The sequence below is a fragment of the Sphaerodactylus townsendi genome, linkage group LG08 (genome assembly GCF_021028975.2).
Source record: "Sphaerodactylus townsendi isolate TG3544 linkage group LG08, MPM_Stown_v2.3, whole genome shotgun sequence".
Classification (NCBI taxonomy): domain Eukaryota; kingdom Metazoa; phylum Chordata; class Lepidosauria; order Squamata; family Sphaerodactylidae; genus Sphaerodactylus; species Sphaerodactylus townsendi.
The window spans coordinates 57,773,922-57,798,155 of NC_059432.1; the positions used below are offsets into that span (position 1 = coordinate 57,773,922).

Consider the following 24,234-nt stretch of genomic DNA (forward strand, 5'->3'; position numbering starts at 1 on the left):
GTTTTATGATCTGTGATTGTTTCTGGAAACAGCAGACCTGGGGGGCCTTGATTTCATTATGCCCTGGTGACATCAAGACTGGAGTAATATAATTTGCTTTAGATGGGTCTGCCTTTGAAAATGGTTTGGAAACTGCAGCTGATGCAGAATATGGCACCCAGGGTGCTGACTGGGACACATTGCAGGGGCCGTTCTTCCCTGTGCTACAATATCTCTGGTGTCTCCCAGACTGTTTCCAGAATTAATTCAAAGCAGTGGTGCTGACCTCCAAAAAGCCTTGAAATGAGGTATTTGCAGGATCACCTACATCCCCATGACTGTGCAAATATCTTGACATCTTTCAGAGTTGGCCTTCCCAATCAGAGTTAAGGTAAGTGACTATGCAGAGAAAGCCTTTTCCATGACTGCCTCTGAACTCTGGAACTCTTTCCCTTCCAGAGACCAGAGATCCTTTGTAGACTGACCTCCTCATGCCTGGGAAATTCCTCAGAGATTTTGAGGTAGAATTTGAGGAGGATCTCTGTGGGATATGCCATAGAGTCTACCTTCTGAAGCTGCCATTTGCTCCACTGGAATGAATCTTTGTTGTCTCTGGATCAATTGGAATACTGGAAGAGCTCCAGGCCTTGCCTGGAAGTTGGCAACCTTATCTTTGAGGGAGGCTAAATAGACCATTTCCTACAGCTTTTTTGACAAGTTATTTTCAATGTTATCAGTGTTATTGCTTTTAAAAAAATCATTTTTATTATGGCTGCTACTAATGGTCCCAGTGTTTTTAGACTAGATCTGGATGGCCATGGTAGATATTTTAATAACTGCTGGTTTATTTTAATTATTTGAGTTTGCTATTTTAACTTATTTGGTTATTATGTTATTCTTTTCGAAGCTTCCCTGTTTTTTTAAAGAGGAAAAACAGGATAAAATCTGATAAACACAACAGTTATTTAGAAGATGAAGAATGCTTACACGGTATAGTTTTAGTCAGCTTCCAATCAATTCAGAGAAAAACTTCATTTCTATCCCCCCTCCCCACTATGCCATTCCGCAAGGGCAGCACTGATAGCCATTTGTGAAAATCACTTTGCTCACAGGCTAACAAGAACAGGGTGTGGATGCCTATTCAGCCATGAGGATTTCTGCCTAATGTATGTGTCAGATGGTTGCAAACCTAAATTGGCCTAAACCCACATGCACTATTCTGAAGTTCTTGCAGCAAAGATGATATTGAAATAAATCAATGGAAAGAATAATAATGCGCAGATTGTTTCATTTGTAATTAAAGAATTTCCTTTTTATTTCCCCACCCCATCCTTCTTGAGCAAATCCTTACTTACATTACATTAAAAAAATTGTTTCAGAAATGTTAAGATTTCATCTTTCAAATCTGACGCCCCATTTCCTGCATACTGATTCAGCGCTGGACAAAGCCTGTTGCATGACTGACAAAGACGCACATGTTCTGCAAGGGAAAAGTGAAGAACTTTCACAAAATCGTGTGGCATTGAAAAAAACAATCTATATCCTCTATTTTATTTTATCAATGGCTATTAGCTTGAACATAATCCTCCGCTAAGGAGGAGAAATCAGAGCCCCTTAAATAAAAACGAAGTCCAACAACCCCCTGCCTGCCTTGTGCTTTGCAGACAATGAATGGGAGCTGCCGCGACATCTCCCGGTGGCTCTGCTAAGAAGGCTCCCGTTGAGCTCACTGCCTGTCTGAAACGCCGCCTCCTGTTCCAGCCTCGGTGGCTCACGGGGTTGATACGTCAGTTTTACATGGCAGCCTCCAGGAAGCATTGACGTGAGAGAGGGGAGGAAAAAAAAGGGTCAGGTGGGCGATTGAAAGGTTTCTCGTTTAAGTGGCGGTTTTGGACAAACGGAATTGCATGCACGTGTGAATCTGTTGGGAGGGACATGCTGGAGGGTCTTGGCTTTCCTGGAAGGAGGAGGAGGACGCAGAACTGGGGTGCTGAACTAAACAATGGTAGCCTGAAGATTTATAAATGCTGGCAGATTTATACATGTAATCTAACCCATTTCATACTAGCTGAGCTGAAGGATCGAGGTTTCCACAAACTGTCAAAAGCTAAATCTTGTAGTGGTTCAAGGTGCAAATCGGTGTCAGGGTTTTTGCTTTCGCTTTTGAAAAGAAAGAGAGCTTTGTGTCTGACTAACTGGGTGGGAGCATGTGTGTAAGATTTCCCGAATGTTGTGCAACAGTCTGAATCTGTCCCTGTTAATGCAGAAGTGCACTGGGTAATGGGTATTGGAGGTTTGGAAGGGGCTGTTAGTAATCATTTGCTGTCTTTTTTTGGTCCATTATGATTTTTACAAAAGTTCATTGCAGCATGTCAAAACTCATGACTGAGCCTTTAAAAATCCCTACTTTAAAGTGCACTTATCTCTTACTAAATCTTACAAGATACACTAGCTATTAATTATGGGGTGTGAAGCTGTTGGATCAACATCTCTCATTTATGCTTAAATATGTCAGGTAATGTTTTGAACAGTTTATGCCATGGAAATGAGGTTAACTTTTTATGGCAAAGGAACATGACAACTGAAACAAACCAGTAACAACAGCATGTAACAACAACATGTTGTTAACAACAGCGTGTAACAATTATTGAGTACCCTAGGAATATACATGAAACAAACCTGAAACCAGGAGTAGACCATATGGTAGGTGTGAGGTGGAGACAGGGCATTACAAAGTGAGGGACCACCATTGTAAAAGTGCTGGCTATAGTTACTGCTAGCCTTGCATCTGAGGGAGGGGGGAACAGACAGCATGGTTTGTGAGGCAAATCTTAACTGATGGGCTGGACAATGTGGGAGCAGACGGTCCTTCTACTACCCCAATTCCAGTTATTTGTTTTATTTACTTCATTTGTGCCCTAATTTGTCTCCTGTGAGAATCAAAAGTGGTTTGCAGGGGTTTCCCCTTCTCCATTTTACCCCCCCCCCCCTGTGAGGTAGGTTAGGCTTAGAGTGGCCCATGGATAGCCAGCAAGCTTCCGTGGGATTCAAAACTAGGTCTTCCAGATCTAGTCAAATAGCTACTGCAACCCACAGGTTCTCCAGGTTCTCCATTTAGGGAATTTTCTAAATTTTCACAAGCTGCCGTTCACAAATGGTAACTTTGTGCTATCAAAGGCTCCTGAATTCAATAAGAATTTTGGCTGCTATGAGTAATTCCAGACTGATTAAAGCTGGGCTTTGCTCGCAAGGTAGCCAAGAAGGGAAATTGTTAGATCATAAGTTAAAGAGTGTCTGATAATTAGTCTCATATTTTTCTTTAAAACTTCATAATTTTACTGCAGTGCCATTATATGAGCATAAAATCTGCTATTACCTGTAAACATCTCAGAGAATGTCATTTTGAATATTATCAATTGAGTCAAATAATTCCTTTTCTAGCTACAGGTAAATTAATTAGGAACTTTGTGGTTTTATGTTTATAACGTATCTAGTTTATCAGAAACTTGAGGGCCAGGTATGAGAGATTAACTTAATGTCTAACTTCATAACAGCCCTTGTGCAGCATAATGGGCTTATAAAGAGTGATGCGCCCTTGGCTTCATGGCTTAATATCAGTTTGAACTCAGGTAGTCTGGTCCAAGTCCAGCCTTCAGTCTTCTGTGTCATAATTGTCTCTGATCTGCAGTTGTGAACTGGAACAATCCTATCATAGCAACAATCATTATTTTGTGCTTTGTCATTATGGGAAGAGAGAGGTTAGGCCAAAGTCTCTTTTGAAGTTTTGCCCTTTGCTTTGTCAGGCTCTGCTAAGTTAATCAAGAACTGAGCTGGATGGTATTTGTGCTATAAAAGGCCAGAAAACGAGGGGTTTTAAAGAGAAGACCACGGAGGGCAGGTATAGTTCATGGTCCTGCAGGCACAAACTGAATTCTGTCTTTTTATGCTAATGAGAAAATTGATTTAATTTTGGTTTCAAATACCAAAGTTATGAAAACTACTGTCTTGTTATAATTAGTGCTGCTGGAGTGACCAAGATAATCTCTATCCTTGGAGAATCTGGTGGAATTAGCTTTAATGACTACTCAAGGAAAATGGAAGGGAGGTAAAGATTTGCCCTTTTGCTGTATGGTGCTGAAGGCCAGAGATACTGTCTGAAGTTCATGCTTGATTTATCTATCTAGCAGTAGGTGGGCTCACTGAATAAGCCTTTAAAGAATGTTGGTTAATTTAACTTTAAAAAGGAGAAAATAATAGGGAGCACTATGTGCTGATGCATGTAATTTATCCTTGACTTTTTCTCTCTGGAATAAATTTTCTGAAAATAGGGTTCCACATTTGGAAATACAAAAATATCCTTAGATCCTTCAATTTTTTTTCTAACTCATAGGAGTCAGATCCTTCAGTCCTGTTTTTGTAGCATAAACACATTTATTGACAAAGTACTGTGATCTTAACTCGGTCTATTTAGCATGTTGGGCACTCTGTATTAAATATGGGGCTTTGGCTGCCCAAAGCAGTTTCCACTTTATTAGCAAATCAATAGCTGGGGAGCATACTAGAAGAGAGCCTGGAAATCATGTCCATCAGCTGTTCAATGTCAAGCAGCATTTGTTTCATAAAGCACTGTTGAATGTTTAAAGCAAATAATGGATAAATTTCAATAACAGCTACAGCAAGTCTAGAAAACACTTGATAACTATACATGTTATGTATTTATCATATTCTAAAATGTCTTCAGTTTCTTGAGAGAAGTTTTATACATGCACAGTTTCTGCCATTTTAATATTATGGCGAAAAAGTGTCCTAGCTAAGCTTCATATTTCAAGTCCGTTTTGGAATATACCAGATGTTATGTTCTCAGAAAAAGATCTCCTATCTGCTGTGCTGAATAAGCAACCTTCTGCCAATTTTATCAAAGCAAAGTGCAGCATGAGCTTGTTCATTGCACATACTAGGCCTTTCCAGTCCTTTCAAATGTTAATTAATATTGTTGAATGTACATCCACTATTCAGTTTTGAATGTCAAATTAACTGTGCTGATGAGACCATGGGTTGATCTAAGGACGTGTCCGCACTGTTTTGTACGTCAGTTATTCCATTCAGTCATTTCAGTACTGCAATGGGCTAATATGACCTCCAAGGCAACGGAGTCTTTTTGGAATGGTCAGGTAGAGTCAAAGCATTCCAATGTCATCTTGAGTTGCAGTTGAGGAAGAGTTATTTAAGAACACTGACCTCGTTGGTTGTAGTATACATCCTTATAAAAGTAGCAATGTGTCTTTTTCATGGCGCTGTTTCCCATGGGGTTCTTACCACAAAGGGTTACTTCAGAATTAGACCATTTCAGGTGACTAAGTTTTTTGTGTGTGTATAGAAGGAATAACAAAACTTCATTGTAGTCATTCTTTATTTCTTTATAAGCTTGCTAAGGCTGCAATTCCTAAATGGGGTGTTGAAACACTTTTGGAAGCCAGCGTAGTAAAAGAGGCCAAGAGGGGATGGAACATAGCAAAGGACCTGTAGTCATGGATTTATTCTGTGGGAAAGAGGATGCATGGTGACTGGAAAGGAAGAGCTCATATCTTCTAGATAGGCCCAGAGATGGATATTATGGTGATGAGAACTGTGAGCAAAATATTTGGGTATTGCTGATTTAGAGCACCGGAGCATGTTTATTTCTCAGTGCTGTTGAACTTTTTCGCTTCAAGATATTCTAAATACTGTAGCAAGACGTTTTGTCATTCAGGTATAGTTGGAGACTTCTTTACCTGCCCCACTGGTGAAAAACAATGACCCTAAGATCACAGAACGTGGGCAGTGCAATACTGAGGGGTGGGCAGCTGGGTGGCATCCAGCCATGGCACAACTACGATGAAGCTGAGTCACCTCCTAAGGGAGTTTCTGTGCCACACACAGTGCCAAGCGAGAAACGAAAGAAGAAAGGCTGGTGGGATGGGATGGTGGAAGGTAGAGAGTGGAACTGAGGCGGTGAGAAGACAGAGGAGTAGAGGCCATGAGAGGAGTGAATCCAGGAGGCCAGCCCAGGGACAAGGTGAATAAGGGGAGAGTGAGAGGAGGACACCATGGGATGGGGAAACCAAGCAGAATAAAGACCAAGGTGGCGGCATGGGGGACAGCCCTTTGGAGGAGGGCAGTTTAAACATCGAATATATATAAAAATAAAATAAAATGGGACTAACAATGACTCCACAGACATGACTATACTGGAGAAGGCAGCCCCTCTGGGTGTCACAGGGCTGGCACAAGTGGGGAGAGCAGTGTGGGCACTGGAGGGGCCACCAGGAGTGGGTCACATCGCCCAAGACTTCCTCCATCTGTGAGTGATCTTCAGCAATACCATGGGAAACCCCTAGGAGGGCTTCCAGAAGCCCTGGAACTGATGCCACAATGGCTGGCAGGCCCTCCAACCAGCAATTGACTGATGATGTCAACTCCAGTCACTCATGATGCTCCTCCGGCTGCTTCTGCTTGATAGTGACTCACATAGATGACAGACCCCTTCCTCCTCCCCTTGCCCACTGGGTGGCTGTCCCAACCCTCCTCACAGCCCATGCCGGGCCTGTTCCATCCAAAGATTGCCTACTGATGGCAGCTAGTGGCTGCCAGTGGCTGCTTCGGGCCATGGGGCCTTTCTGCCCTTCACTCACCATGGCCCACCAGCAGCTCCCACCACCACTGACAAGTCACCAGGGGAAGGTGAGTTAACGTTGCATTATCAAGGGGTGACCCATGGAGGGAACAGATGCTTATGTCTCTGTGGGCCAGCAATGATGCTCGTCCAGCCATCACCCCCACCCCAACTGGCCAGCTCTGTTGCCTCCTTCCCTGAATGCTTCCCGGCCTTCTGACCTTTGCACTGGCCAACCGGTTATTGCCTCCTCTAGCTCTGGCCTGCCTTCTGGTCCATTTACTCTCTGGGTGCCTGTGGGGACAGAATACAGTGGCACCACAACCACCACCCTTGGGGTGTTTCTAAATGATCAGTGTGGGTGGCTGTTGCCTCTCTGACTGTTCCTGGCACATTTCCTCAGGGGCAGAGTAATTGGCACAGGCGCTAGTGCTCCTGCTTGACTCCCTGGCCCTCCCAGCTGTGTTTGCCTCATCACAAGTTCTTCAGCAATGACACTTGCCATCCCTTTGGGTGCAGGATCTGTGCTTTGCAACTTGGAGAGAATGGTAGCTGTGAGGTTGGTGCCACTGCTATTCTACCACTGGTGATAGAGATTCAGGGACACTGCCACAGCATCTCATGCTGCATCCCATCACTGGGGGAGGGCGGCATTGGTCACACAACTGCGGTTTTGCCCCTACACTGGGGTAAGTTCCCTGGAGAGGGCGAATCTGCTGGCACAGCTGCTGTGCTGTTCCCAATCGTGGATCCCCCCCCCCCCTCACTTTTGGATGGAGCTGTTTGTGTTAGAGATTAGTTTCTGGGAGGTTGAAGGCTAAAAAAATGAGTCTGGTTCCTAAATTCTTTGGCTGACTCGTACAGCCAATGAATATTTATTAAGAAATATTACACAGTTTTTCTGTACTGGTCATTTGCTAAAAGCAACTATCCCATTGAGCCTCTGGCGAGTAGGAGGCGTTTACTCACTCTAGGGTCCTACTCCATGATTGAAAGCAGCAGATTGTGAATTGTTTCCTTCTCTTTGGTGGCCTCGTCCTTCCCTAACACTTGGAATCATTTTTTAAAAACCTCATAATGTTTCTCTTGCATGGTACTTCCTCCAGTCTGTCATTCATCTCTGACAAAACAATTCAAAATTCTGAATGCAAGGTCTGTATGTGTTTATCTTGGAACCACAGCAGAGGCCAGTCAAAACTGACGCACACTAGGATATGGAATATGCTTAGAGAAGCAAATGTTTTAAGCAGTTTCACATGCAAAGAACTTTGGATTTCCTGTTGGAATTTGAAATAATTTTTGTGCAAAATTCACAGGACTGTAGCTAATGTTTTTTTCCCCCCTGTAGGAACATGGCTCCAAAGATTACTACAGAGCTGCTTAGACAGCTGCGGCAGGCAATGAAAAATTCCAAGTATGTTCCAGAGCCAATTCAAGCCTACATTGTGCCCTCAGGAGATGCACATCAGGTATGGGAATTCGTAGAATTGTCTTCTGCTAATGGCAGTTTCTTAGAGAAATATCCAAGTGTTAATGTTCTCTAACTGCCAGTGTTTAATTTGAAAAAATGGTTATCGCAGTTTGAGTATCATATGAAAGTGTGCCAAAATAACAGTGTATGACCTAAGAATATCTTTATTTATAAACTAGGCATAGTACTTGTTACCTGGTGCAGATTCTCAATAGTACAGATTTTTCCCATCTGTCCTTCCCAGGTGGTCCCTAAGGACTTTAAGTCAGAGATTAATTACAAGGTGCTTTCTGGGAACCCATTTCCCAAGCATGCTGCTCCTGATTTGGATCAGGAGTGTAGTGTATGAGGAGAAGGAACTTCAGCCTTCACCTCTGTGCTGTTTTCTGATCTGTAGCATCCCAGAAGGGGTGCTGTTAGGGAAACCTATGGGGACCCCATTAGAACATAAGCATTCTACAACTGAGCTTTAACAGATCAGGCGAGGAAAGTGATGTGGAGGGAAGGCTTAAGCCACTTCTTCTCATACACCATGCTTCTGATCAGATTTGGGCAATGAGCTCCCTGTGGGGAACTCCCAGCTGATGAGAATAATGTTAGATGCTTTGGGTCCCCATTGTGAAGCAAGGCATGGTATAAATGAGATTAATAAATACAGCTGATTAGGGGCAGTAAAAGAAAGGTAGGATGGTGGATGGGTAGAAAGGAGAATAGGAAGCAGGTAGGGTCATATAGTAGAGGCAAATTAAGAAATAGCATGATGAGTTGGGTGCAGGGTAAAGTGAGTTGTCCCTCACAAATTCTTGCAGGTTTCTGGGTTCACAACTGGTCGTAGCCTGGCAGCCGACATCAAATAACTGGACCCAGCGCAGACTGGAGCCACGTAGAGTTTTCCATGGAGAAGCTGTGATGGAAAGGAAAGAAAGTAAAGGCAGGGGGGCAGATGAAGGTTGGTTGGTGGGTTAGGGTTAGGAAGGAAACACCAGAGCTGAAAAGGAGGAGATGCTGGAGCTTTCAGGTAAAGAGAAAATAGTTTGGTAGGAGAATATGATAGTCCTTCCCTTACAACCAACTTTTTGCAGGTCTGCCACTGGTAAGGCATTCTGTAAGTATGAATGTGTACATACATACTGAATGTTCATAAGGGGTATATTATATTTGCCATGTTAATTTGGAAACTGGGCTACTAATGAAATGTGCAAGTGACCATTTTGGCATCCTTGATTACATGTGATAATTGTAAAAGGTATCCTCAATGGCAAATGAAGCTCCCCAAATCCTGGGGCATAGGCACTGTGTTGCAGTGAACTACCAGCAGAAGCAACCAGAGGGAATACAGTCTTGCTGTTTGAATGCTATTAAATGGCTGATATTCTTGGCATTGTCATCTCTGCAGTGTAGTATGCTGAGTACAGCATTGTGCCAGGCCATGAGTCCTTTGTCTTGTACTGTAAGCAAATCGTATGGATTTATCCTGCTCTCAGTTGCTGTCGGTGAGAGGTTCTTTCACAGTGGGGATGTGTTCTTTCCCTGCCTGTGGCTGCTTCTCTGTTGCTCTGGTTACACCTGCTAGACTTCTAACACGTTCCTGTGAATGTAGAAATATGACCTACAGGATTCTTTGTGTCTGGCTGGGGAATGCAGCAATGCAGACATGCTTTGTGTTGTGCTTTCTTGTTGGGCAGGTTTATCAAGTTTATTCTGGGCAGTGACTGAATGGATATAAACAGTGAAACTAGGTTAGTAGAGTTGTTACCTACTGTGACTTCAGTAAAATGATGTCCCATATTTATGTGTTTTAGCTACTGTTGCAGATTACAAACTTATGTTAACAAGGAGTCAGACCATCTGATTTTCTGGCAATGATACTCAATTACAGTGGATTCAAGCAAGAGTTTGCTGGAACTAGAATGTTATGCATGTTTGGGGTTTTTTTCTACATCTAGAAGCTGGAAGAGCTGTTACTCCTTCTATCATCTGTCCCTAATAAGGTTGGGAGCCTTAAGGTGGAACCTGCAGTTTTTGCTGAGTTATAACTGCAGTTTTGGAAGATGGCCGGCGTGGCATCACAGTCTTGCTGAGTCCTTCCCAAAACTCTGCCCTCCCCAGGCACTGCCCTCAAATCTGCAGGAATTTACCAAGATAGATTTGGCAACCCTAATCCTTAGGCAACTTGAAACACTATGCATGCCCAAAAGGACTCCCCAGACTCCCATGTCTTGTTTGGACAGTGGTCACAGTGGTGATGGATGAGTGATAGGGGCAGGATGTGAGAAACATGGAAGTGAGATGCTTGTGGTGGCTGCTGCTCCCTAAAATCTGCTTCCTGGGATCACTGCCTCATAGAGCCATCTTTGAAATGCTACCAATTTGCAGACTCTGGGAACATGAGGCCTGCAAAGATAATTTTTTTAAGATGAATTTTTTCCTCATTCGATTCTGTATGATATAGAGTGTTTCTGCCAACAAACATTCTAGACTTCCTTGTCTTGGGTTTATAGAGAAAGTTTATGTCCAGTCTCACCTTTTGAGGTTCTTGGTTGAAATTCTTAATGAGAAGCCTGTAAAGGGAGGTCAGTTTTCAAGCATTTCTTGTAAACTCTCACTTTGATTTACAAAAACATTTACACATTTAAAGGACCTCAGATTGCAGTTTCTGAGATCAGAAGATAACCAGGGAATTCCTTTGGCTCAGGCTGCGACATCAAAGGTCAGATTTGTTTTGCTGGTCAGTTATGCAACTAAAGGTGAAATAAACATAAGCATTCAGAGATATTTTTGAGGAAAATAACTGTCAGTTTATAATAAACAACCATTAAAACTAGGTTAATCACAGGGATTTAACAGTCTTTGGGGAAGAACTGTTTTCTTAAAGATATTATGGAGTTGTAAGTCAAGATTTTTAAAACGTGTTTCTATTTCTCTGAAAGAACAGGGCAGCAAAATTAATCTAAATTTATTGCAACTGCCTTTGGTGCAACTCTGCAGTAAATAACCAGGTTCCCTTTTTCCTCCTTTGTTTTGTGTTTTTCAGAGTGAGTACATTGCGCCTTGTGACTGCCGAAGAGAGTTCATCTGTGGGTTTGATGGCTCAGCAGGTACATTCTCAGAACTGTATTTGACACATCTAATTTGGCAGTTCTTAAGCTCTGAGCGCCAAGCTCCTCCTCAAATGATCAGAGCCCTCCATATGAACTTTTCAAATTCCCACACCAGCTATGGAGATGGGTTAAACTGCTATACACATTTTCTTTTCTTTCTTTTTTTTCACATCCTGTCTGGATATGGTTGCTTAACACATTTGTTTGACTACATGGAGATTATCTCGGCAGAGCAAGAAAATTGTCCAGTGCTGTTCACAAAGTGCAACTGAGAGTTAAAACAGATGAGAAGAAACCCAGTGGGATTTCTGTGCTGCTGAACTGTAACATTTCAGAACGCAGATAGGGATAGAATGTTGGCCTGCTCCCAACATAAAATGGTCCCTGCACATGAAAATAACTGATGAGGAGGGAGGAATTCACAATTTTGATTCCCTGTCTCCTGTCTGAAATAGTGTAGAATAGTGTCCATAGAAACAGCACAGGAAGCATCTGTGTGCCTTTTAAAACCATCAGTAATTCACATATTCATACTAAAATAAACCCTTGCGATGCATTTCACAACTATCTACACTCACACTTTCTCTTGATATATGAAGGTAAAATGTGTGTATATGATACAACCTTGGAGCTTTATTCCCACTGGCCTTTTATATTTTCCACAAAATCTCTTGCCAACATGAACACTCAGTATGTCTAACCTAACAAATATGTTTTGTGGCCATACCATATCAACACATATCTTGATAGAAGCGAACATATCTGTACAATTTGGCTCAAAGCCATGTTCATGTGCATGCCAGCCCTATCCCCATTTAGTCCAAGGTGGTCTTCCTGCCTTTCCCCCCCACTAATAAAGTACAGTTTCAGCTTGAAGTCTACAGTTCTTGCAGTTTCAAGTGGAATAATGTAGAGCATTTAAAATGAATCTTCTGGAACATAGATCCATCCCTCTCTTTGTGCTTTTATATACTGGGGAGGGGGAAGTTATCAAACCAGTTAACTGGCTGCTGCTGAATGTAATTTTTCAACTTTTCAGGCTGTTAAGGTCCCCTGCAGGCAAAACAGACAACTTGCTGAGTCATAGACTTAATGCATTCTAGAATATCTGTTCTGCATTTGTACATACGCTGGCATTGCTGATACATTTTGTTGGGTGGCTTGTGTGTTGTTTTCTCAGTTTATTTTCAGAAAGCTGTTCAGCTTTGTAGCTTGTGTGCCAGGAAAAGGGGGAAATGGGAGATTTTAGCATTTTCTCCAGCTGGAATAATGATGCAAGATCAGTGGAGTAATAAGTGTTCCCTGAACTCTGAATCCTGGATGACCCTCCAGTGGAGTAAAAATCCTGTTTACCATTTTCCTAAAACATGCACAATTTGCCTTTCATACTCCTTTCCTGGGGCGAATGGAAGTGGTATGCTACCCAGCAGATTGGGGATTAGTGGTAAAACTACATTGGCTAGTCACATTCAGTCTTTTTAAAAAGGTTTTTTTTTTTGCATCTCACATTACTGGACTTTGAAATAGAGGTAATGGGCAAAGGCCATTTTTAGTTTTTGTTTTTAATTTCGTTTTGTTTTTAATTCATTGGTTCACAACATAGGGATGGAATATCATGGTGCTAAAATACATTAAACTTCAGTGAAGAGATCAGCATTTCAGACTGAACCACAATACAATACTATCAACCACATCTTTGCATAACAAGTTCCACCCAAACACTTACTGATTGGTTCCCCATCCTGGGACATGGACAATATATACCCCAAACATTTCATTCCCTCTGGACACAGTGTGTAACAGACCTCTCTCTGTGATACACCTCTGAAGATGCTAGCTACAGATGCAGGCGAAACGTTAGAAACAAGATCCACCAGACCACGGCCACACAGCCCGGAAAACCCACCAGAACCAATTTATATGGATGTTGCAAGTAACTTGCATGAGTTAGTTATCATTTCTACCCCTGTACTTATTTAGCCTATATAACCTGTGGTACACTAATTAGTACAGGGGTGCTAATGCAATGCAGACTTGCAATGGCAAGTCTGGAACCTGGAGCCAGCAGACAAGGGTATGCAGGATGATTGGCACTCACCGAAACTGCAATTAATTCTAGTAATTAAATCACTTACCCACACAACATATAATCAATCAAATCAATTTTAAAGACAAGAACCAAAACATCAGTACTTACAAAAAGAATACCAAACCAGTCCAGAATCTTTTGCTGTCAACACTGCATCACTCCCTTCATGAATTAAAAGCCCATTCAGAAAGGAAGTTCTTGCAGCCTTTGTGACAGCATAGATTGTGAGATTGCCTTCCTATTGTCTGGTGCAGGAAAGTGCCTGTCAAGTTGCAGCCAACCTATGGTGACCCTGTACCGTTTTCAAGGCAAGAGATGAACAGAGGTGGTGTGACATTGCCTGCTCCTGCATTGCGACCCTAGACTTCCTTAGTGATCTTCCATTCAAGTATTAACCCTACTTAGCTTTTGTAATCTGATGCGATCAGGCTAGCCTGGGCCATCCAGGTCAGGACACCGTATTTCTATGGGTAAAAAATTCTGCAAAACTGGTACGAGCACGAAAAAAGCTATTTTTTTTCACAGTTGAGGTTTTGACCTGCCAGCAGGAGGTGACTGCTAATGTTGAGTTGATCTTAAGAGGTGTATGGAGACTACCAGACCTTCAGCTATGTGGACTGTAGTCAACCTAGTCATAGCCCAGTCCTGTAAGCTAGAAATAGGAACTAGGAAGGCAGGATGATATAGAGTTTGTATAAGAAGAAGCTCTTCCTGGTATATACAGCATACCAGATAGCATAAAGGGCAAGGAGCAGTTTTAAATAGAGGAGAAAAAGATGAACTATTGCTCTTTTTCATGTTATTAGTGCTAAGTGTTTTATACAGCAGAATGAAATGGTTTCCTTTTGCTGGATCTTTTCAAAAGAAACTCCAGCAGCCTGGCCTTTGCTTGAAGCTTTCTGAAGTGAGTTAATGTTAATCTAGTGAACATGTTGTTCCTTTCAAAACAAAGTTCAAATGATGCATTGCAAAATTAGCTGCCTATAGAACCTGCCGGGTTACTTACAGGAACGTGAACAGCTTGTTCTTTGTTGCTCATGTACACAGAATAACCAGCTTTTTCTTCTGTGTCAGGAACTGCCATTATAACGGAACAGGATGCAGCAATGTGGACAGACGGACGTTATTTCCTCCAGGCTGCTCAGCAGATGGATTCCAACTGGACACTCATGAAGATTGGTAAGTGAGAGTCTGCCCTGTGGTTTGGGCTGCCTAAACTCTGCAGATAATTTTAAATCTCATTAATACTCTTTAATCTCTGTTGCTAAGTGGTGAAAGGAATAGGAATAAGGATGCTTTTTTCAAAAACGATTAAGCATGTTTAGTGGAACAGGTTTAATGTTCACCTACTCGGATACAAGTCAGCTAGGTTGGCAGAGATCCGTGAGTAACTGCAAATCAGAATACTGGATGAGATGGTCAGATTTAGTGTAAGCTTGTTTTGTGTTTTCAGAAGCTGGTTACTCTGCATCCCTTCCAGAAGAAGACTGTAGGGAGTGGATGAAGTTATTTGGAATGGTGCCATTCTGGACCATTGCAGCCTACATCATAAGGCCCCAAGCTCAGAGTCATTAAACTTGCTAAAAATCTAGTTTCTTTCTATGAGTAAGGGGAAGGGAAGGGAAAACATTTGCTTTGATTTTGGCTATGGGAGCAGATACACTGATCCTCTGTATCAGTGAAAGGGTGTGCATGTCTCATGGTTTTGGAACTGCGACAGCAATGTTTCTTCCAAATTATGTGTGTGGTTCCCACTAGATATGACTTGTTACATTGTCCTCCTGACTCTGTAGTCTAGTTCTGGATTGTCTTTTCCCTCCCTCCTCTTTGCACTTAGATTTGTTCAATTCTTCTCACTTGAATTTCTTGCTTTAACCTTCTCTATCTGCTTTAAATTTTCTTCTCCTTTCAGGATTGAAGGATGTTCCCACACAGGAGGACTGGCTTGTGAGTGTACTTCCTCAGGGTTCCAAAGTTGGAGTAGATCCATTCATTATTCCAGCAGGTTAGTTTGCCCCTGAATTGTCCCTAGATATGCATTACATTTGCCTCTGACCTGGAAGAGAAGGACAGTGTATCCACAACTGCTCTTAAAAGAAACCATTATCACCCTAAAGCCCCCACAGCCTCCATTTTCCATTTGTTGCACTTGGGCAGATTGAGTAAACGTACATACACTTTTCTTTATGATTATTTGCTGCTCTAGGCTTTGGAAAGACAATTTGGACTTAAGAGCATTTTGGAAGAAATCGATATGTAGCAACAAGTGAAATGAGGAATCTCAGAACTTATCTTGTGTTCCTCATGGCCAGCCCTCCTCAGCAGAATGGGTCATGGTGAAGGCCAGCAAATGACTCGCAAAACGATTTAGATTATTGTTCCATATTAACCACCATTCAAAAGTTGAGGGAAGGGAGTGTAATTTTCTGCTTCAGGCATTCACATGGCCCATTGACTCTGAGTAATGGAAATTCTCATGATGGAACTGGAAAGTCACTTTGCACCCTCTCAGCTATCAAGATTTCATCAAGGATGACATTTTCCACCTCCAGGATTTTTTATTTACCTCAGTTAGTGGGAAGACTGTCTTAGTTACAGCTGTGCAGCGATGTCAGCTTTGGGTCCTTTCTGTACTTATCTCGCCAGTTCCTGTTCCCATGTAACTTTAATATTAGGGCTGCAACACTGAGTGATCTATTAAAAGCATTTGTAAAAAGTGCCTCAATTAATTGTGAAGCAGATTTTCTTCAAAATAACTATATTTTAATACCAAGGACTTATTAAAACCCAACGCCTATAGGATCCACCTTCTCTCTCACATGGCGCTCTACTAAAAAGTGACATGGGCAGCTATAACCTAAACAGAAAGCAAAACACTTTTTCCTCTTTAAAATTATTATATGCAACTGAACATCAGTGTAATTAATTGGCAAATCAGTTAAAAGTCATAGACTCAACAGAGATTTCTTCAGCTGGGTGGCAGTTGTACTTCTCAGCAGATTTGGATTGGCGCTCAAGTTAACAGGCAATAAATTGCAACCCACCGCAGCCGTACAGCGGTTATTGGACTTCATGACTTCTGCTAAATCAGTGGTTCGGTTTGCATGGCTGTATATGAGGAGCAGTCAGTTGGTTCCTTTGGTGGTTTAGTGCTCTTTATGAATCTCCCTGGGTATGGGTGGGAAAATTATCTCAGTAGCAAGGGGTAGAGGATAGAAGTCCCTGTCTGTAGAGATTAATACGTTTCAGGTAAGACAGCGGGATAACCCGACTACCTTATTGTTTGTCATGACTTTGTGATGAATTTTTAATGGTAGTTTGTTTTTATTGTTGGAAACAGCTTCATAAATTTTACATTGATAATGTGGTATATAAATGCATTAAATAAATGCTCAGGAAAGAGCCTAATCAATTATCTCCTCCAATTTCAGATGCTTGTAAAGCTAGCAGATATGTGCTTCTAGTGCCTTTAAAGGGAGACCAAGGAAGTTTTTGGCGTTTATGTTTTTTCCCCCTTCACAAATCTAGATAATACAATGGTTTGGATCTAGCCAAACATTCAGGTGGAAAGACTATTGGGAGGAGGGATTCCTGCAGTGGTTGGATATATTTCCACCAGTAGAAATGTTCCACTGAATCCTAGCCAATTTTTTTGCTGTCTTTTCTCTGCTGCCTCACCTAAACCTCATCTGGTCTTTAACAGAAACTGTCCATTTATCTCCAGTTTGGTACTTAAAAACAGGTTTTGATAAAAGCATAGTTCTTTTAAAACAGAATGTTAAAGTTGGTATAATTGCAGTGGTGTTGCAGAAGACTTCTGTCAATGGTGGCATGCTGCCTGCATGTTTTAGATGAAACTACACAATGTTCTATTTTGCTTTATTTATGCAAGGCCAAAAGATAGAGAATCCTTGCAAGATGAACCTGTCAGCAGCACCCTTTTTATGTAACCCATTATTCTCCTCCTCCCCCCTCTATTGTCTTAAGATCAATGGAAGAGAATGTCCAGAGTTTTGAAAAGTGCAGGCCACGCCCTTGTTCCCATTGAAGACAATCTAATAGATGCAATATGGAGGGATCGGCCATTGCGACCTTGCAAGCCCCTGATGGTTCTAGGCATGAACTACACAGGTGAGTGGGATAACAGTCCTGTCTGCAGAAGTATTTTTGATGTTGAAATGACATTCTCAAACAGACTTTCTTTGACTCTGTATTGACCAGAGATCAGGTCAGAGATAACAAAGTAACATGAAATCACAGCCATTCTTTATAAAACAAGTTTGAACAATAATTGTTGTGTGTTGTAGGGATCAGTTGGAAAGACAAGATCACAGCTCTGCGAACAAAAATGGCAGAGAGGAAGGCTCTCTGGTTTCTTGTTACAGCCTTGGATGAGGTGGCATGTAAGTATCATTCCAGTTTCACTCAGCATTGTTGCCCTTTCTTAGATCCTACCTGGAATTTCTGCAGACACAAGGACATTTTTTGCTGATTCCCTCCCCCCTTCCTGCAGCAGACCTCTGATTCCCTCTCAGGCTATTCCTTGGAGTTCCCTGTCCCCGGGGGCAGAATTTTAGACTGCCATGGGAGGAGGGAAAAGGGTGAAAATGGCACTCTGTTGTTCCTCAGGAAATTTTAGGCAGGATCCAAGCCCCTGTTTGTTTTCTGATAACAAAAAATCTCCAAAATGTGTCCAGATGTCTCTCAAATGAAAGATCTATTCTGTCAAGGAAGTTTGTGTTGGTGTCATCATACTTGAAATAATGTGATGAGAGAAGTTGGTGCTGATAATTTCAGTGGAAGCAGGAAAGCCGTTGGGCCCAATATTGCTGTCCTGTTTTGATGTAAATGTGTGTATCTACACAGGATATAGGCAGAAAAGCCACTTTCTGATATAATTGTTGGTAACTACTACATTCTTCTTTACCTATTTCTCAGTTGTACAAATGCACAGTTGGAACACTGAGCAGCAACCGAGTGCAAAACATTAAGATCTTTGACTGAAGAGAGTCAGACTGGTCTAAGCAAGGCTTTTTCCTGAAAATTAAACCATTAAATTGGTATAATTCAGGTATGGCACTCATGCTGTTGATAACTTTTGGGAACTGTAGCAATTGCATTAATTGAAGTTCCCAGCATCCAACTAGTATCTGGTAGTTTTGTTTGGAGTGTTGAAGGGATCATTAGAACATGAGATGATCTAATCGAGTATGGCTGTAGTCTGAACGGACATCAGAAATCGTAGGTGTGGTGGCAGTTTTCCAGGCTGAACCAAAAGGCCAAAATGTTACTGTTTTAGCTGGCAGCAAATAAGTTTTGAAGGCAGTTTTGAATCTCATTGGCATGGATGGAAACCCTTTTCCCTTCTCTTCTTGTGGAAGGACCTTTCTGACCATATTAGATCGCAATATTCTGATATTCAAATAAAAGTGGATATTCTTCCACTTTTCCATATATTAGTCTAGGGTTTTCCCTGCCTGGTTTAAGTTTGGCTTTATTTCTTGTCTCACAATTGATTAGTCCTTACTGTAAGTTCCTGATGATTTTGTCCGCAGGCTGTACAAACTCAGATACTGTATATACTAGGTTTATATTCCAGATGCCTTTATACCAGGTTAATTCTTTGTGCTGTTGTACAGTTTTGTGCATGTTTTTAAGTGACTGTGTGGAGAAACAAACCTGTGTGGAGAAACAAAATGAAACGATTTTCCTTGTACTATTTGATAATCAGTTCTTCTAGTGCCATCTTGTGGCAAAAGACCTTTATTATCAATTGAAGTGGTGTCTGGTTTGCATTATGGCAGAATGATGATTAAGCCCCTTCCTGCTTCTTAAAAATGGATTAATTTTAGTCAGAACTGTAATGCTGGTTTTCTTTCATTTCCAAGGGTTGTTTAATCTCAGAGGCTCTGATGTTGAATACAATCCAGTGTTTTTTGCTTACGCTATCATAGGGATTAATACAGTCAGGTAAGCTTTCTTACAGGTTTCAGTAACGTTTACTATGACTTGTACATTTCTTCAAACAAATTGGTTCCCAGGCATATAACAGCCTCTTTTTTAAAGTACCAAAACTGGAGCAATTTTCTAGGGATTTATGTGCTTTCTTCATATATATATATATATATATATATATATATATATATATATATATATATATATATATATATATATATATATATATATATATATATATATATATATATATATATATATATATATATATATATATATTTTTCTCATAGGGACTCAAGATAGGTTACACAGAGTGAGTCAATGCAGTCAACAGATTAGGACATTCAGTAAACAATGATTGTAGAAGTCTGAAACTAATCAGAAATATGAAAGATAGCACTGAATCATAGCATAAGTATTAACGTGAAATATTAAGTGCTGCAAAAATGACATAGTAGGATCTTACTTAAAGTAAGCTATACACAGCAGCCTAGGCCACAGTCCCTAATCATTTATCCAAGCCAGTTTATGAACCAGTTCAATTCTATTACTTGTGCAGAAAGGTCCTCTTGAATAATTCAGTTTTGCATGGTTTGTGGAAAGCCAGGAGAGTGGGAGCCTCCCTGACCTCATCAGGCAGGCCATTTCCACAAGCTGGAGGCCACAATGGGGAAAATATGTGTACAGTCAGCAGTGTCTGAAATGGGCAGTGTCTGATGTACATAAAAAGGAGAAGACCCTGCAGGGGGCAGCAAGAGGGAAGCTCAATAGGATAGCTTAGTCAGGGTCTTCTCTTCCATTAAGTGTCATTCTGTGTCCGTCTTCAAACTGCCATTCTTAAGCCAATATCCTCCTCCTTCTGATGTTCCATTCTTGCTCCTGCTGAGTTTAATCATGTAGTTAGGACTCTCTCTCTCTCTCTCTCTCTCTCTCTCTCTCTCTCTCTCTCTCGTTCATCTGCACTATCAAGTATGTTAGTTCATGAATAAACATTTAACTATACTTTATCCAGGTTTAATCAGGTTGTATCTGTATTTTAATCAGGTGTTAATTACTCTGCCAACATTTTGCCCATTTGCAAGTTGGCACCAACAAAAAGGCCTGGTCAGATAATCAAAGCTGTTATAGTGGAGCCTAGGGGGAGAAGTGCTTCTGAAGATAAGAGGGTCCAAGGCCATGAAAGGCTTTGTATTTGTTAAACTGAGCCTGATAACACATGGGCAGCCAATGGAGTGTCTGCAAGAATGGGAGCAATAGGTATGTTTCCTCTAACTTTTGATAATAGCCAGGCCATGGCATTCTGTGCCAGCTGGAGTTTTGAGCTGGTTTTGAGGGGAGAACAATGTACAATGCATTATAAAAGTCTAATTGTTACTGTGGCATGCATGCATCCAGGTGACCAAATCAGCCATATCCAAGTATGGGATCTTCTTATGCGTAAGGCTAAGTTGGTGGAAAGCATTTTTTTGCAGCTGCATTAAAGCATCAGAACTGGGGCTATTTCCTAGAGCTTCCAGGGATTTGTGTGTAAGTGGGCTGGGTGTGGGGGTCTCAGACTTGTGCTTCTTGGTTTATTTTACACAACAATTTCCAGTTCCTGTTTCCAGTTGCTTCAGTTAGAAACAGAGAAGGGAAATTGAAGTGGGGTACTGACACAAGTCCCAACTCTGCAAAACATCTATTACTCTTCTGTGTTTCAGTCTTTCCCTGCTACCTTTCTGGTTTTGCATCAGGTAGTCTTTCTTGCTACAGGAAGGATTAATGTAAAATGTATCATGCTGAAACACTAAAAAAAAAACAGTGACATGAAGCCTTCAAAATGCCTTGCTCGTTTAACAAAGGAAGTTGGAGATTTTCACTATGTTGTTTCTCTTGGAGAGTCTCCAAGAGATTAGACTGAATCATTTTCAGAATTGACAGCAACTGTGTGCAGGTCAGATGCTTTTTTGGTGTTTTCCACATGGTGATTTCCACATGGTGTTTTGGTGTTTTCCACATACTGTGAGAAGTGGCCTACAGTTGGATGGTTTTGCACTGCCTTTAGCACTTAAAAATTATAGTGTCACTTATTGTCCTCGATGTCTGTGATAAGTGAGCCATCTCTCCTGCACCCCCCTGTGGTAAATGCTGGACTTATTTTCATCCTGTATAAAACAGAGCTACCTAAAATATATTCCAGTGTTTTAGTGTAATGTGGCTTGGTTTATGTTACAGGATGAAGTCTCTCATACATTTTCATTCCTGTGACATGATAAACGCTGGGACAGCTTTCAATAGCCACACTCACTAAATGGTAATGGTAGATCAAAGTTTCCTCTGTCAGCCTACCAAATTAAAACAACAACAACACAGACCTGGGAGTCTGACTGTATGGAAGGAGCTGCTACCTATAATTTCTAAGGCCCAGCAAGATACATTTTTCATCTGTAAGAGAAAACTTTGGGTCAGCGCTCAGTCAATCAGCTAATGTGAACTTGTTCTGATAACTATTGACATTACTTACTTTACACAGGGAAGGGCTGGAGAGTTGGTCCACATTTATCCTTGTTTTCTTTCTTTCCCTCAGGTTATTTATTGATGGTGAGCGCATGGCAAACCCATCTGTGAGAGAGCATCTGTTGCTGGATTCTACTCAGGATGCTGAATTTTGCATCCAGCTTCTGCCATATGAATCTACCCTGACAGTTCTAAAGTCCATCTGTGAGACCCTCTCTTTGCACGAGAAAGTTTGGCTCAGTGATAAAGCAAGCTATGCTCTGACCCAGGCCATTCCCAAGGTTTGTATGCCTTGGCAGGGGCAGTGAGCTTTTCCTTCACCCAGGGCATTTCTGCTTGGGCTGAATGCTGCCAGATTTCCTTCAGTATGGTGCTGTTCAGGCCTTGTCCACTGCTGGGAAAAGGGGCCTTGAAGCCCAAGCCAAGTTCTCAGTGAGCTGTTTATGATAGCAAAAGTGGTAGGAAGTAGCAAACTCATTAAAACGATTTGTCCTAAAGATTGTCAGATTAAAATAAGGCAGGAATTTGAGTGAATTGATGCCTGCAGCAAAAACTTCTTGTGATAGGTTGGGCTGAAGAATTTCCACAGCAGAAAAATAAGAGGCTTAACTCTTGATCCAGCAACATTGTCTGGAATTCTGTATACCCTGGAATTTATTGTTTTCCCATGTGATGTTTTTTGCATTTTCTGCATCTGTAACGTGAAACCTATGTGCATTTTGTGAAAATGATCCGAGAATCTGCTTTTCAAAAAGTTCTTTGGAGTTTGTTTCAGTGGTGTTTGAGATGATGTATTCGCTGCTCATGGGTTTGGTGACACCTGCCAGAAGGCACTAAATGTTTGATTTGTGATCTAAGGCTGCACTTTGGCACTGGGATGAAATGGAATGTATTTATTAGGGCAGTTGTTTTCAAATTGTGTTTCAGAGAACCATAGAGTTCCTTTTGAAGCTTTTCAATAAAGTTCTTTATGGGGAAGACAGCTTTTCATTACTGCCAGTCCTGCCAAAGACTGGGCATATTCTAGTGCATTCTCAGCTGATGCAGCACAGTGATGAGGCCTGACCAGCACCATCATCTCCCCCCCCCCACAATATTCTCTGCAATGCGCAGAGATTATATGGTTGATGCATAGTGGTTCCACTGCTGATAAGATTATGATGCCAGAAGGGTTCCCTGAAAACCAGTGTTTTCTTAAACTTTTCCCCTTGTATAACCATTTTCTATGAGTTCTCTGTGTTGCTCCAAGTTTGTAGCACATCCTGCCAGAGTCCCATTCCCACAACAGGGCACACACTTAGAAAGGGAGCATGACCCCACCCACAATGAAGCATGCTGGTCCCATCCTCCTACTTTGTGGGTTTACATATCTGCCTGTAAATGTGGGCTCTGTCTCTGTGACTGGCAGCACTTGTAAAACATCCCAATCATATGAAGTGTCTGTGTATTAACAGTTTGCATTCATATAGCCACAGTAGGTTGAATGTATATAGGTGGGGAGTGGATGTGATACGTTCAATATTGCTTGCCTACTATAGTTGCTGTGTCTACAGTGTTTCAATCTGCACAAAATGCTGTATCTACAGGGCTTCAATCTGCACAAAAGCTTCAATTCAATAACAGTTCCTTCCCTTGGGTTGAGCTTTGAAGAAAATCGAAGCTTTTCCTTTAAACTTTTCTTTGCAATTGTGTATGTTGTGTAAGTTGAAGTGTCTCCTTACCATTACCACCTATTACTGTGAATCCAAAGCCTTTTTTTAGAGATAGTATGATTTAGATGAAGAACAGAAGAGTTTGGATTTATACCCCACTTTGCTCAGCCATAAGGAGTTTCAAAGTGGCTTGCAAGCGCCTTTCCTTCCTCTCTCCACATTCGATACCTTGTGTGGTAGGTGGGGCTTAGAGAGTTCTGAGAGAACTGTGGCTAGCCCAAGGTCACCCAGCAGGCTTCATGTATAGGAATGGGGAAACAAATTCAAGTCACCAGATAAGAGTTCGCCACTCATAGGGAAGAGTCCGATTAGAATCTACCACTCTTAATCACTACACCACGCTGGCTTTGTTTGTGAAATTTTAAACATACTCAGTTTTTGGTTCTTTTCTCATTCTCCTCTTTTATCTCGTGTTTTGCTTTGGGTTTCTTATATGTTCTAGTATCCCACCAAGTGTGTGATCCCTTTTATAACCCAGAATAACCCTGTCAGTCTAGTTTCTTAGCCAGCTAATAATGGGTGCATTGTTTTTTTTAAATAGTTTTCTTGACAGCAGCAGTGACATTAGTAAGACTTTCAAGGATCCCTGATGTTTTCTGCTGGGGACACCTTTGTCAGACTCAGTGTGGTGCAGTCACTGGTGTTAGATTTGGGCATAGGGAAACAGATTCATGAAACTCGGTGGGTGATCTTGAAAAAGACTTCTCAGCCAGTAGATGACCACAAGTAGTTTGTTCTGAACTTCTTGAAGGAAAATTAAGATACAAATCAGACAAGTC

At 41.5% G+C, this 24,234-nt stretch overlaps 1 protein-coding gene across 3 annotated transcripts in view; it reads left to right on the plus strand.

The window, feature by feature from the left end:
* The first annotated feature begins 1,703 nt into the window (after positions 1 to 1,703).
* Positions 1,704 to 24,234, plus strand: part of XPNPEP1 (X-prolyl aminopeptidase 1) — a 39,266-nt gene continuing 16,735 nt past the window's right edge. Inside the window, exons 1-9 of one of the 3 annotated variants that reach the window (XM_048505790.1) lie at positions 1,704 to 1,831; positions 7,980 to 8,100; positions 11,137 to 11,200; positions 14,367 to 14,471; positions 15,205 to 15,297; positions 17,280 to 17,423; positions 17,600 to 17,695; positions 19,181 to 19,262; positions 21,814 to 22,024. In XM_048505790.1, coding sequence (XP_048361747.1) covers positions 7,984 to 8,100; positions 11,137 to 11,200; positions 14,367 to 14,471; positions 15,205 to 15,297; positions 17,280 to 17,423; positions 17,600 to 17,695; positions 19,181 to 19,262; positions 21,814 to 22,024 — 912 coding nt within the window. In that variant the 5' untranslated portion in view covers positions 1,704 to 1,831; positions 7,980 to 7,983. The other 2 variants (XM_048505791.1, XM_048505792.1) reach the window with 2 other exon arrangements.